At 44.5% G+C, this 15,268-nt stretch overlaps 1 protein-coding gene, 2 non-coding genes and 1 pseudogene across 3 annotated transcripts in view; all 4 read right to left on the bottom strand.

Annotated features, from left to right (window-relative positions):
* IQGAP2 (IQ motif containing GTPase activating protein 2) overlaps positions 1–15,268 on the bottom strand; it is a 249,363-nt gene that overhangs the window by 86,573 nt on the left and 147,522 nt on the right. The window contains exons 10-12 of the mRNA XM_016205232.2: positions 13,491–13,654; positions 10,533–10,693; positions 3,410–3,534 (exon numbers count right to left, since the gene is read on the bottom strand). Of these exons, the coding sequence (XP_016060718.2) occupies positions 3,410–3,534; positions 10,533–10,693; positions 13,491–13,654 (450 nt within the window). The remainder of the gene's footprint in view (positions 1–3,409; positions 3,535–10,532; positions 10,694–13,490; positions 13,655–15,268) is intronic.
* Positions 2,978–3,105, bottom strand: LOC148093476 (small nucleolar RNA SNORA11). The gene has a single exon (XR_015714349.1). It is a non-coding gene; the product is annotated as a small nucleolar RNA SNORA11 (small nucleolar RNA).
* Positions 3,107–3,173, bottom strand: LOC148093475 (small nucleolar RNA SNORA11). The gene has a single exon (XR_015714350.1). It is a non-coding gene; the product is annotated as a small nucleolar RNA SNORA11 (small nucleolar RNA).
* Positions 6,761–8,979, bottom strand: LOC107531198 (UBX domain-containing protein 4 pseudogene; annotated as a pseudogene).

The following is a 15,268-nucleotide window of genomic DNA, read 5'->3' as shown; positions in this document are numbered from 1 at the left end:
GAAAGAGAGGGAGAGGGAGAGGGAGAGGGAGAGGGGGAGGGGGAGGGGGAGGGGGAGGGAGAGGGGGAGGGGAGGGGGAGGGGAGGGGGAGGGAGAGGGGGAGGGAGAGGGGGAGAGGGAGAGAGAGAGAAGCATCGATTGGTTGCCTTCCATATGCGCCCCAACCGGGGATCAACCTGCAACCCAGGTGTTGCCCTGACAGGAACTGAACCTGCGACACTGTGGTGCACAGGACGATGCTCCAACCAAGTGACCAGCTGGACGGGGAAGGTGTTATCATTTTACCCTGCAGGAGTTATAAACTGGAGAGCACAGAATGCTTAATTTCATTCTCTAGACACCCACCTTGGGTAGACTGTTCTAAATACTTTCAAGCACCGCATCCAAATATAATTTTAACAAAACTGTAAGAAATGTGTGTTCCCATTGGCTGCTCACCTCGGAATGAGTGCATGCCCGCTGACTCGACTGAAATCCCCTGCTTAAGCTTTGTTTGCTGTGTTGCTAAGACCCAAGCTGCTGAGGTCATAGTAAATGACCTCACAGGAGCTGAGAGACCTGCTCAGCAGCCCCCCGGCTGCATCTGCATCACTCCCTCTGTTTATAAGTCAGGGGGAAATCCCATTTTAACAAGGACTGCTGAGCCTCAGTTCATGGCCCACTTCATGAAGTCACTGTGTGAGACTACAACATTCTAGTCCAATGAGAGAGTGGGCATCCTCTCAGAGGCTGTGTATTTGAGGCAGCAGAGGAGGTAACCCACAAAGAATGGTACCTACTAAATGTAAAAAGCGATTCAAAGGGAGAAAACTTTCTTGCCTAGGCTACATGGTTAAATTAATGCTCCTCTACCCTAGCTGGTTTGGCACAGTGGTTACAGAGTCAGCTGGAGGACTGAAGGGACCCGGGTTTGATTCTGGCCAAGGGCAGATACCTGGGTTGCAGGACAGGCTCGATCCCCTGCCCTGGTCGGGGTGTGTGCGGGAGGTGACCAATCCATGTGTCTCTCTCACATTGACCTTTCTCTCTCTTTCCCCTCCGTCTCCCTCCCTCCCTCCCTCCCTCCATCTCTCCCTCCCTTCTACTCTGTCTAAAAAGCAATGGAAAAATATCAAGTGAGGATTAAAAAAGAAAAGAAAAAAAAAAATGCTCCTCTATGGCTCTACTGGGAAAAGTGAACTTTCCAGTGAGAAATCAAGAGAGCATCCAAGCCCAGCCGGCCGTGGCTCAGCAGTTGAGCGTTGACCTAGGATCCAGGCGATCAGGGTTCGATTCCAGGTCAGGGCACATGCCCGGGTTGCAGGCTGCAGCTGATCAATGACTTTTCTCATCATTGATGTTTCTAGCTCTCTCTGAAATCAATAGATATATTTTTTTAAAAAAAGAGAGAGAGCATCCAAGTCTAAGTGAAAAAAAAAGAAAGAATTGAGAAAAAGCTAGAAAACAAAGATGAGACATGATTCTTTGCTTTGCCTACCCAAAGAGGAGTCCTACTCTTGGGTGGCATTAGCCAAAGCACCCAAATCATTGCTGCAGGAGACTCCAAGTGTGGAGCTGGGGGTGGTGTTGAAGAGGAAGGCAGGAAGGCAGAGGGCTGGGGCACTGAGCTTTGTAACAGGACACAAACACCAGTGTTTCTTCCCTCACCAGTACATGCTGAACATCTGCTCAAGTTAGTGCTTCCCTCTTGACTAACATCTGGCAAGAACCGCCAACTCCCGAACCAATGTGCTAGACGAGAGCTAGTGGGCCGTGTGTAAGCCATCTGATTACAGGGACCCTATATGCCTCACTGAAAGGAAATGCAGAGCGGCAGCAGGAAGCTGTGGCTGCAAAAGAGGAAATTCATATTTGTACATAACCTGAGGACAAAGGGAAGAGAGCGCCAGGGGTCAGTGTCGTGGCGATACACCCACGTGCACGGAGCCAAGGCAGCACGCCTGCACGCTGTTTTCTACTTGGGGCCTAGGGTGAGATGTTTAACAGAAAAACAAACCCTGCGTTAATGTTGGGTACAAGTGCTCACAGGAAATAGTAAAGAGAGAAGAAAATTGGAAATGCGATTAACAAAGTCATTCATTTATCTCCAGGGTAATTTTACTATCCTAAAGTTAGAGCACTGGAAGACCAGACCTAAGACCTTACCAAAACACGCTAGAACAAAACCACCTAAATGCGTGAGGGAAGGATCTGCCTATGCTAGCAGCAAACTCAGAGCGAGTTAGAAAAATAAGTGAAAGCCAGAGGGTGGAAGGGAGGTCAACAACATTAGCAATCCTAATCCAATGTTGCTGACAAATCAAAAGGCTCAGAGAAAGCAAAGATGATAGTGCTGGTTTGTTTTTATTTTTATTATTTTTTAATTTTTAATTTTTTATTTTTAGAGAAGAAGGGAGAGGGAGTGTGAAAGAGAAACACTGATCGGCTGCCTTCTGCACATCCCCTACTGGGGATCGAGCCCACAACCCAGGCATGTGCCCTGACTAGGAATTGAACCAGCAACCTTTGGGTGTGTGGGACGACGCCCAGCCAACTGAGCCACACCGACCAGGGCTGTTAGGTTTTATGATGGAAAAAGAGCTTAAAGCTTGAATTTGGTAATTCATGCTACAGAAAAGCAGTGAATAATTGATTGCTACAGTTAGACATTCATTCCTCGCTGTTTTTATACATAAAAGGGAAATGGTAAAAAAGCAGCTGACACTCAAGAAAGCATGCTTCAGGGCATATCTTCTTGGGATTGTCCACTTTCGGGCTGATAGTTCATAATCTCAAGAAACACAAGTTACCATGACTTCTGATTATAAAGCAACAGATTATGTTCCAATCTATTCCTAGGGCAGGAATGTGTTGTATTTCAGGAAAATGCCCAAATGAAAGGTCAAAATAAAGTTGAGTGCCTAAAAAACTGAGTTAGGTAGAGTAGTCATCTCTGAAGTACCAATAAATGAAAGTCATTAGGACCTCTATTTTTTTTTCATGTAGGGTGTAATGTCACAGGAAGGCGAGAGCATCCGCCACCTATGAGGAGTAAACCCAAGTTCTTGTTGGATGTGTTATACACAGAGGAGCCATTCTTCAGGCACTCTGCTCTCTGCACATCCCTGTTTCTATTTAGGATGTGTTATACACAGAAGAGCCATTCTTTAGGCGCTCTGCTCTCTTCACACCCCTATTTATACGTATTTTCAGTCTGTCCTTTCATGTCTTTTATGCATTCTTTGTAATGTTTATAATATGTTGATACAGTAGTACAGGCATATAATTTACATATAAATTCATACACACATATAAGGGGAGTGTGCTTTCATAGGGCTCCATGAGTAAAAACTTGTAGCCCTAATCTAGAGAATTGATTGTCCAGACACCTTATTTCCATTATACTAGAGGCAAAGTGTTCCACACTTACGGTCTTGCTCTTCTTGAATTTGAATATTAACCATATCAATACAATTCTGGATTTCATTCCAGCTTAAGGTCTCTTGCCCTTGGGACAAAACCTCCAGTTTAGTGGAGAATAGTTCATCTGCGTACCTGTGGAGGAGACAACAATCATGACACTGATCAGAGACATTCATTCTTTGTTCATCTTAAATTTGACACAAGGGGCCAAAAGTAGTTGTTATGAGGTTAGACAAAGAGAAAGGCAAGAAAAACTGTCACTTGCAGCTTCCCCAATATACAGGAAGCTCGTTTATACTAATGGTGTTCTTTTTCTTAAAAATACTTTATGAACAAATGCTGTTTAATGAAAGTTCCTCAAAATCCAACTTCGTAACTAACTCAAGCAAAACAATACAAAACAAAAACAAACTTAGATATTCTTAACTGTGATTTTGCTTTTTGCCTAATTACTAATTTTCCTCCCTTTTGCATGTCTTGGCCAGGAATGACCATGGCTCTCAACCCTTCCATCAGGGATTCTTTTTATTACTCTTGTTTCTCCCAAAGTGTGAGCTGTAAATAACCCCTAACAGAGCTAGGCTACCTTGAGATCTAATATGCACATTGAGGAATCAAATAAAATGTAACTGCAGTTCCAGAAACCTTGCTAAACAACACACATCTTCACTGTATGTTTGCTCAGAGAGGTGGTGCATGAGTTGAACCAGAATATCTTAAAAGTCCTCCTCACCTCATTGTTATTAACTGTTGACTGTTAACTATCCTGCACACACCTACAAGAAGTATGTCTATCATTTCAGTTTGTATCCAATTGCAGAGGTTTCCCCGCTTTGCTTTCTCCCGCCTCCCTAATCTACCACCAGTGAATTTCACGTAACCCACTCAGGTCTCCTCTTTTGATTGTAATGTATAAAATAAAGTGCGAAATTGCCATTCTCTGGAGCATTATCTCAGTCCACTGAGGTTTTGGCTGCCCGGCAACTATTGACAGTTTGGCTCAAATAAACTCCCCCAAATTCTTCACAGGTTTGAATGATTTCTTACGTTAACAGCAGCTACTCAAAAACCTCTCGTGTCCCCTCCCTGCCACGGCACTCTCACACCTGGTTCCTGACCCGTGACCCTCCCCACTCTGCAGAGCCCTCTGGAAAACAGAGTTTGGTCCATCACTCCAATTATTTTTCTTGTCTGGAAAAATTTGGGGGGGAAAATTCCATCTTGATATATCACTATGAAACTTTCATTTGTCAATAATTTTCCTGTTTAAAAATTATAGAACCAATGTTACAACCATAGCACCTGTGGATTTCCTAACAGGGGTTAAAAGAGTTAACATCACTTTAAGTCTAAAACTGTTTTCCTGTCGTGACATTTTCTTACAGTTCTGCATGCCTCCAGGTGACACTGAGGTGTCTTCCACAGACAGCAGCTTGAGAGAGAAAAACATTCAAAACAGGAAGCAGTGGGGAAGAGTCATTAACTGGCTGAATGAGGCACCACCAGATGGGGCCTGAAACTGGTCACCTGTCACGTGGGAGAGTTTCCTCTTACCACGCGCTACAAACCTACGAAGATGCTGTGTCACTGGTAATACCGAATACTGACCATAACAGCAATATGGATAACTGGTGACTTGTATTGCTTAGCACCCCTTATAGATAGGACCATTCTAACAGAGTGCAAAATCCTATGGGCATTTCACATGCTTAACATCTAAATGATGGTCCAGAGGGAATAAAATGAGAGAGCTTAAGGATAAACACAGAAAACCCCCCCACAATCACCCATCATTTCTTTAGAAACGAGCAAACACTAGTGAAAGGGAACAGATTTTAGGGGTAACACACAGAGCGCCACAGACTTCTCTGAGTATTAAAGGCATCAGATTTGGAAAACACTCTGTAGTTTACCCAAAAAAGTCCCTGTCCTTGTCCTTCCATCTCTCGTCACCTGCCACGGGGCTCACTAGTAACATTGTATTTCTAACAGACTTGGGAAGTTTTGAGATTAAAATTCCGACTTAGTTCAGCAGATGTTTATTAAGCACTTACTACATACAAAACCTGCGGCAGGCACCACAGGGATATTAAAATGAACAAGATTCAGCCTTTATACTTCAAGGAGCTTTCAGTCTAGTGGACAAGATGACAGAAACTCCAGAAGGGTGTAAGAACAGAGCAGAGGGGCCACAAAGTAGGGACAGTCCATAGGACTAGAAATAACGGGGTTCCAAGGGAGGAGAAGTGGAAGGAGATCTTAGTGGTGGAGTGCCTTGCCCAGGCAGGCACTGAACCAAGCACTTAATCCTCAAAACTGTTTTGCTAATGCAGAGTACATGTTTTTGTTATGTTTTTGTGCTTGACGGATAGATGAGGAGAAAAGGGCTTCACTAGGCAGAATCAAAATTTTATTTTTCCCTCCACGATTATGTTCCTTTAACCACATCATGTTAATTCTCAGAAGAGATGACATTAGCAGGGGTGGGGAGAAGCATGGACATAACTCATGAAAGTGTAATCGATGGCAGGCAGGGCCTGGAAGCTCCAATACCGTGCCGGGCAGGCATTACTTTCCTGGTGGTGAGAGGAGCATGCATAGCAGCAGACAGGCCAGAAAGGACACAGCGCGTTCAGACCCAGCTTGGCTGAAGGGCAAAATACAAGGAAAGATGCAGCTGCAGCTAAGGGCAGAGCAATGCGTGTAGAGAAGGTCTGTTCTTAATTCAGAAGAGAACTGGGAACACTTAAATAGAGAAGCATAATAAACATGGCTACATTTTAGAACAATTAACCTGGGAACAGCATATGCCTAGAGCCATGCCAACCCTACATCACTTTTGTAAGAATTAGACAAAAGAACCTTTCTGGGAAAACATAGTCCCAATGGTAGAAGCCATGATAAATAGAGACGTTGTAAGAATTCATCGAGGTGGCCCTGCCCACATTCCTGTACTATGAACTTGCACAGCCATAGTGAGTGGCCCAGATCCAGCAGTTTCTTAAACTTGAAAACCTGTAAACATGGGCTTCAAGAACCTGGGTTAAAAGCTGACACTAAAAGTAAAATGCTGAGGCTACGGCAGATCACTCGAGGCCAATGCAACTGTCAACACAAGAACCAAAGGGGGCCCTGAAATCTCATGTTGGTATTGGGTCATCCAGGTGACCCAGAAAATGTTTAAATAAAAAAAATTTTTGAGCTCAGCCGGGCATGCCTCAGCAGTTGAGGGTCGACCTAGGATCCAGGCGATCGGGGTTCGATTCCTGGTCAGGGCACATGCCCAGGTTATGGGATCAATCCCCAGTTGGGGGCGTGCAGGAGGCAGCCCATCAATGACTCTTTCATCATTGATGTTTCTGTCTCTCTCCCTCTCCTTTCCTCTCTCTGAAATCAATAAAGAGACATTTTAAAAAAAATTTTGGGGAAGATTTTTTATTCAGTGCTTAAAATAAAAAACTACAAGATTTGCTTGCAGCTGATGCGCAGAAAGAGAAAAACTAAACATAAATCATCTGATTGGCTAGTTAAAAAGCTCTGACTCAGTCAAATTGCTCAGTGACATACCAGTTACTTTGTGTGGGCTTAGGAGTTCTGGTGCAAAAAAGCTCTATCTAACAAAATGCATTATCTGAAAGCACAGGGCTAATGGGAATGTGAAATACTGAGTAAGAAAGCTGCTAAAGGGAGGTTGTGGCAAATCTTTTGATTCTTTTAGGCTTCTAGCAGTTGGTTACCATATGCAAGGACCTAGCAGCGAGTTATTTTATCTCTTGACTTGCCTGAGTTAAAGAACTTTGACCCACATAGCAGGAATAAAGAGACACTTTATAGATTGGTAAGAAAACATAAAGTAGTCCCACCTCTCCAGCAGAATTTTAGTTGAATTAAATCAGTAAGAGAAACAGTTATTATTGCATATAACGCACTTGTCACACCACATCTGTTGAGTAAAATTTCCATTCCAAGTGTGGTTTCATCTTCACCATCATCTTGAGTCTAATATCTTCCCTTCCTTTTTAAAGTCTTCACCCCATTCCCCTAGCACTCTCTTTCTGATTCCCTTTTTTTCTGGATCACTAGAGGAAGCAGGTTTGAGGGTTCCGAAGATGCTGCTCTCCCTGGGGTCTGTGCAGGGGAAGATTACTAAATAAGAAGTTGCTAATCAATCTCCGGATGGCAAGGAGAGGTAAGGTTCTGTCCCCAACAATGTCCAAAAGCCTGCACTGGAAGAATGTGCCAGGGGTTAGCTGGTCTTCCTGCTGGCAAGAGCAGCACTGAAGCACTTGGGGCAAGTTCCAAATCCAGTAGTTTCTCTACAATCAGAGAAGCTACCATGAGCGTTGCCAACAGTCTGTGCAGCACACGGCCTTGCCTCGTCTAGAGGAGCCTCGGCAGGGAGCTGATCTGTAAAGGAAGAACCATCAGGAGACCACACTGAACCCCTGCAACTGTGCTTCCCTCTCCTGCAGGAGTGTCCTTCTTGGCTTCCATTTCTGCCTGTTTCGCCAGGGGGGCGGCAGTTTTAGCAGCTTCTACTTCTTCCCGTCCTTGCAAAACGGGCTCTCTCCTCGGGGTCCAATGCAATCTGCTGTTTTGTACGTTCTCGAGCTGCCCTGATCTTTCTGCCTTTTCTGTTCCTCTCCTCTAACATTCTTTTTGTGAATTCCTCCTCGTGCTTTCTTTCAAAATCCAACAATTCCTTTCCAGCTGGTCTCCTCTCACTTTCCTTCTTAGCCTGCCTGTTCTTCCTCTCTCCTTTTCTCTCCTCTCCTTTCTTCACGCTTTTCGGTTGGCCTTCCCACTGACGGCGAGCGGGTCCCTGCAGGTCCTGACTCGGCCATCCCCTCGGCTCCCGAGACGGAGTGGATGGCCCGGTGAGCCTCCTCCTGGGGCAGACTCTGACTCCGTACCAGGGGAGGGTGGTGTCTCACCAGGCTCCGCATTTCCAGGCTGGGAGTCTTCAGGAGTGTCGCTGGGTCTGGATGGGTGGGTGGAGTAGAGACGGAACTTGCTGACCGGCTGCCGTTTGCCACTGAGGTTTCCCCTTCGAACGGGCGCATCTGCCGGACGAGGTGAATTCTGGTAACAAGCGCATCCGCACAAACACTTCCTGCTATTGCTTCCGAGGGGATTCCGTGGGCTCCAACAGAGAAACTGGCTGCAACGCACACTGCGGGGCAGATTTGTGAACACGGAGGACTGCACTTTTGGTATCGATTTTAATAGCAACAAAACCGTTTGAAGATGCTTCTGTCACTTTCTCACCTTCCCAACACACAGCCATCTGCATAGACTGCTCATAATCAGCCGCCACGCACACCACGGTGACACGCCGCCCTTCTCGGCCCACGTGATGGGCACCTGGAGCCACGGCATCCTCCTCTGGGGCCTCGGTGCTCGCGGGTCACCCCGCCTTCCCCAGCCCCCTCTCCTTCCTGGGACCCGCAGCCTTGGGCACAGCGTACCCGAGCGGGGAGTGCGCTGTGTCACGTGGTGCCACACGTCAGGGTTGGCACTGAGGCCCCTCACGTTTTTAAAAAGATTATTGAAACACACAAAATTTAAGTTCCTCATATAGAATATTCTAACTCTGAAGTTGTATCTGTAGGCCCCAGTTGAAAACCACAGGTATAAAAGTGGTTCTCTAATGGGATGTGGGAGAGGGCTGTTGATAAAATGGGTGGTTTGGGGTGGGGGTAGTGTCATTTAGAGGGCAGTGGCCAGGGATGCTACATCTGTGGGACAGTCTCGACAGTTCTCTCTGTAAGATTCCCCATTAGTGCCCCACTAGACCGTCAGGCTTCCTAAGGGAGGGAGCATCTCTGTCTTCCACTCCAGCAGGAAGAGGGAGCAGAGCAAAGCCTGGCTTGGTAAGAATGAGGAGAGAGAAGATGCAGGAAGACCAATCCGGAGGTTACGACAGAAGCCAAGGCGAGAAGCCCAAATGAGGTGGTCTCTGGAAATGGAGGCATTTTGCAGAGGTGTGATGCACACAGACTGGCTACCGACAGGGAGAGAAGAGAGAGGGCTGTTGACGACAGGAGGGTGCCTGGCAGAGGGCAGAGGGAAACTTAAGCTGAACTTGAGGTTTCTAAACTTGGAGGAGAGAGCGGTGACACTAATAGAAACAGTGGTAGTAGAAATAAATAGCCTTGGAAAGAGACACTGAGGCATAATATGAACCAGGTGCCACATTTATGTTGTATAAGAGCATCAGTTTCTCCAAGAAGACTGAAAACAAGGAAAGCCCACTGCCCTACTACTTTTGGGACATTCTCTACATAGACAAGTGGTCAAACAACATTTTTTAAACTTCTAAGAAGTTAAAAAAATTTTTTTCCTGTACAACTGTATGTGACGCAGGAGAATTACTCAACCTACTTATTTGAGCAGTTCCAGGCTCAGTATCGGAAAAGTTTTTGTCCAGAGCTAAGCAGACATCTCCCCCTGGTGGTCACAGGACGGAAAATCACTGGGTTTTGAAGGGCTTTTGTCTTCCTGAATCTTTCATTGGGCTCCTTAATTTTCTCTCTAGATCTGCTCTAGTGTTTTATAATACTATCAATTGTAGTACCTACTAGCATATTTAAGGGACACAAAATGAAAAAATAATAAACTGAGGTTGTTACCAGCACCATGATCCACTGTGGTTTCAAGATTCCTTTGGTTTAACAATCAGAAAAATGGGTTTGGGGACCCAACTGCCAAACTTTGGGTCAATAAATCCAGATTCAGTTTTCTCATCAGTAACATAAGAGAATTGGACTGGATGATTATTAAAGTTGCTTCCAACTTTTCGACACTTTGTCATCTCCAAAAGAAGCCAAAAGGAAGTATAGAAAAGGTATGTTTTCAACACTTTTTATTTTTAGCCTATCAGATAATCTTTGCTAATGATAAAGTCAGTCAGCAATTCCCATAGGATGATCATTTTCGGGTTCTTTGTTTCCCTAAGAGCAATACTGTAAAGAAGAAACTATAACATCAGAAAGACTCTTAAAGTAGACTAGCTTTCAAGAAAATGAGCATGGATATGTGGATTTCTTCAGTAAGTAACAAATCCTGTATTTGTGAGATCTGCCAAACACACATTTCTGCACTGGAAAGAGTTTTGGAAAATCTCTTACCGTTCCACATACGTCTCGTCCAGATTGTTGAAGCCTATTGCTGGGCTTCTGAGTTGATTGTGCACAGACACGAGGTCGTTGCTGTCCAAGGCCTGGTTTAGCAAGGCAACAGCAGACAGCATCTCCACCGCAACCAAGAGCTCCTCGTGGGCCAAGGCGTTCTGTGGGGACACACCCGGCAGTAAGTTCACACGCCTCGTGGGTGTGACGGAGGTTCAGACTGCACACATTTCAAAGCATGGGAAGTCAAAGGTTTTGAGAACCCAGGAGGAAAAGGGCTCGCTGGCCACCTATTCTTCATCGGCTTTCAAGAACAGGTAAGTGACCTCTGGGATTTTCTTAGGTCGTTTTGGGGACTGAGTTAATTACAACCAACATTTACGATTCCACAAACATCTGCATTCCCATTGCTGATTCCTACTCCCAGCTCTACTGGCTGCTCACAGGCTCAGTCTTACCGAATAGTTAAGCTGAGAATTAGATGACGTCACTGTCTGAGAGTGTGAGGTAAGATGTTAGCATAACTAATGACTTTCACTTTGAATTAAGGTTAAGGAAAAAAGGATAGAATTTCACCTAAAAGTTACAGCCCCAGAAGACTAAGTAAATATTTTTAAGCCAAGAACACTGATTATAGTTTCAAACAAGTTAGTCAGATTTTTATAATTGGGCAGAAAATTTAGAACGTACTCTAAGGTCTAGATGTTGGAAGAAATGTGAGGTAAATCTTTTGGCAAAGCAAGTAAGAGCCTCCAGGTTTATGATTTATAAATCTGAATTTGGCTTATGTAAAAAATACATCTTAGATTTCAGAACACCTTCCTCCTTCAATGTTCTCTCCTGTTTAACCATTTTATACTAACTTGGCCCTAACTTCCAAAAGGTTATTTCTTCTACACACTGAAGGAACACAAAGGGAGCATGAAAATGAATTAATAAAAAGAGCTGAATATATATATTTACATCTAGGATATTATATGTGTTTAATATATACAATGCAATAACAGATTTCTGAATCTCCACAGGAATCTTGTAGCACAACAATTTTAGAGTAAAAAAAGCACAATTTTCCCTCCTAAAGCAGATGGGAAGGAGGGGTTATTACAGGGAACATGTAAGTAAACCTTATCCAAATATTTTATATTAACTACAGGTTCAACATGTAGGGAAAGTATAAAAGTACAAGAGAAGAATGGAATCACTTGACATTCACCTCTTTTACCCTTTCAGCGAACTGTCCACAAATATCTAAAGTGCTATACAGCAAAAATGATAAGGAAAGATACGGAAGAAACAGGTCTGGGCAAACACTGGCTGACTACTGGCAGCTGGGGGTGCATGACTGTGGTACAATTCCAGCAGCCGTGGGCTTCAGAGCTAGAGAAGTGGGAGAAAACGATGAGAGAACCTAAATGCAATTTAAGGAAACAGCCTATTTTTCTTTTATTATAAAATGGCATCTTTCTATTTAGAAAGCATAGGTCTTGATAAGCAAGACTAAGCAAATAAGTCCTACACCCCAGCCCTTTAGTATATGCCCTTCTGTTTATGTTTAGTGCATGCAAGCATTTAGAGGTGTTGTAAGCTGGCTTATTTTCTAATTACAAAAACACACGATAATGCTATACAATTCAACCTCCTTTCCTCCACTAATACTAGTGCAAGCAAGCTGTTATTAGTAAACATGTGATTTGTTTCCTGCTTCTCAGTATCAGAGACAATGCTGCGAAACATCCTCGTGGCTACGACTTCTTATTTGCAGTCTTTTCCTAGGATCGTAACGGTCAGGAGAACGGGCGACGGCCTTCGGTACCCGTCACTGCGGTCGCCCCCCGCAGGCCGCGCCACTCGCGCTCCCATCGCGGTGTGGGAGACGCCTGCGGCCCACCTCTGCGCCTACACTAGCTTAGACCTCGCCGCTCTCTACCAACCTGATTTCTAAAATTAACCGTATTTCATTTCAATCTACATTTACTTACTTCTGACTGAGTTTGGTCATTTTTGTGTTTGTCATTATGGATTAGATATTTTGTGAATTGCCTTTTTATGCTTTTGGCCCCTCAACCTCCATTTTTTTGGAGGATCAGTGCTGTTTCTGAGGGGATTTGTGTGTGTGTGCTTGTTTTTTGTTCAAAATATTACAGATGTCCCTTTTTCTCCCCATTGACCCTTTCCACCCCCCCCCCCCCCAGTCCCTCCCCACACCATTGTCTGTGTCCTTGGGTCATGGCTATATGTTTCTGATTTTTAAGAGCCAATGTCCTTCTATATTTCCTTAGAACCTTGATTAAAAATTTTTTTTTTTTTTACATTTAACCTTTTATATTGGAAATTTATTCTAATATGTGTAGTGAGGTAATGTTTTTTTCCCAACTGGTGAAATACTTGTTAAGGATTTCATGCCTTTCCCCACCTTTCTGAAATACTAGCTCTCTTACATATTAAATTCTTGGCTCTGCTCCAGTACTTTTCATTCTGTTCCATTGTTTGGCTTAATTTGTAGCACACATGCTCTTAATTACTCTAACCTTGTGTGACTATTACTGTTTAATACTATAGCATATTAAAGAACTTAAATTTACAAAAATTAAAGCCATGGTGCTGTTCTTGGTTGCAGATGTCTAGAAATGCTAATTTAGAGCTTATTTTTCTAGATCAAAAAACAACATATTTTTTAAAAATTCAGTATAGCTTAAAAATTTTCCAAACATTTTTAAAAAAATCACACAGAGAATAAGAAGCACCCATTTCCAATCTGTGTTTGTGCAGAGCCCTGTCTGCATTTCCTAACGATGCTCTTAAGATTCTTTACGTAGATGAAAAGCAGGGGTTACAGAGGAAGGCAGCCATGAATTGTCCAGGGAGGTCCACGAGCCGGGGTGATGCAAGTTACAGCCTGCACCCCCCTCACCTCCCACAGGGCTGCCTCACCTCCACGCGGCGGCTCCTCTGACTTACCAGGGGGTTCTGTCTCTGCAGGTTGAACAGTTCGTTCTGATACATCGCAGCAGCGAAGGGATACACAGCAGGCAGCTGGGCCTCCGGTCTCCTCAGTGCGAGCAGCGTATTCTCGGGGTCGCCCTCCCGAATGGCAGCATTGATGTGGTCCACTGCGGCCAGCCCTGGGGGTGGGGAGTCACATTCCGTCAGAACGTCCATTTTTCCCACCGTGTCCAGCTGTCCGAGGATTAGAACCTAAGGAGTCACTGTCCATGAGCTCTGAAAAACTGCACTTGGAGGGCAGGCAAAAGCTTGGAAATGGTAGCTGAGTATTTGGAAGTCAGTCCAATCCTCGGAGGTCATCCCCAAAAGAAGCCCCCATTGATGGAGCTGGAGTTAAGAGATCATTCCTGCCGAGCATGACTTCCTTACAAAACCTTCCTTTCAGGACTAGCTCCAGTCGCACCTCTTCCATGGAGCCCTCCCGTGGATCTAGTCCCTGAGGGTTTTACACCTGGGGAATCCACACAGTGTCTGGAGCTGGGCCACACAGATCCTGCAGGCATTGCTCTCCAGTGCTGCCTGTCTGTTCGTACTGTCTCCCCGGGGAGACTGAGCTATGTGAAGCCTTGCCCTCCTGCTGCATTCTCCCTCTGAATCAGAACCGCGGAAAACCCACGGCGGGCACTCGGACACACTGCTGCTTGAGACTGATGGCATTAGTTCTCAGAACATTCTCCTCTCCCTCAACTCCATGTTCTATGAATTGTGATTTGTTTTTTTAAATCCCCACCCGATGACATGCTTAGAGAGAGGAAGGGAGGGGGGAGAGAGAGAGAGGAACATTGATGTGAGAAACATCGATCAGTTGCCTTCCATACGTGTCCCAATTAGGAATCAAACCTGAAACCCAGGTATGTGCCCTGACCGGGAACTGAACCAGCAACCTTTCAGTGCACAGGATGCACTGAGCTAGCTGAGCCACTCCAGCTGAGCTGAATTGTGATTCTAAGAAAAAATAATTCATGTGTGTTTTTAAAAATATTACAACCAAAATCCGTATTATTGAATAAGTCAGTGCTGGTATCAGTTAATCTAAAAAACAAGAAAACAAAAAAATAACCTGATCACAGAAATGCCCTGGTTGACATGATCTGACCGAACTGTAAGCTCTGTGATGTCTCTACCAGATGAAATGTTCAGATTACAAGACCTGAGTTTTAGTGACCAAACTGAGGGAGTTTAAAACAGTAGATTCAGCATTACTTTCAGAAAACAGAAACAGAACTGCTGACCAAATGGAAGAATGGGGGATGACCTCTGCCCCCAGGCAACAGCAAACCAGACAGAACCAGCAGGAGTATGCCCCGTAATGAAGGCTTCAGGGTAGTAGAAATAACACAGAACCACAGATTTCTAGACCCACAGATTTCAAGGGTTAGTCTGTCTCCCTAATACACAACTATACTGCAGCTGAGATTATTCTAACCCTTTGTAACAGATGACAATTTATCTTTTCTAACTACATTTTTAAGGAGCTACCCCTCAATAACCTTTCTATTAAGAGACATCATTCAATAGCAGGAAATATACTTATAACTAATACAGTCTTTCATGCTGCACTCCCAGAAAACATATACTTATTTTAAAGGATCCTGAGAACCCAAGCACTTGTTTCTATTCTTAGAGTTAATATGACAAATGAGAAAATTCCAGAAAGGAAGGTCAGTGGCTAGTTGTGGGGTTTGCTGTTCCGCTCAAGTTATCTGAGGCCTTGCCACTGTGTGTCTGATTAC

This window comes from Miniopterus natalensis, chromosome 3 (genome assembly GCF_054644295.1).
Source record: "Miniopterus natalensis isolate mMinNat1 chromosome 3, mMinNat1.hap1, whole genome shotgun sequence".
Classification (NCBI taxonomy): domain Eukaryota; kingdom Metazoa; phylum Chordata; class Mammalia; order Chiroptera; family Miniopteridae; genus Miniopterus; species Miniopterus natalensis.
Note: the sequence above shows the minus strand (reverse complement) of the source record. Positions and strands in the feature narration are given on the sequence as shown.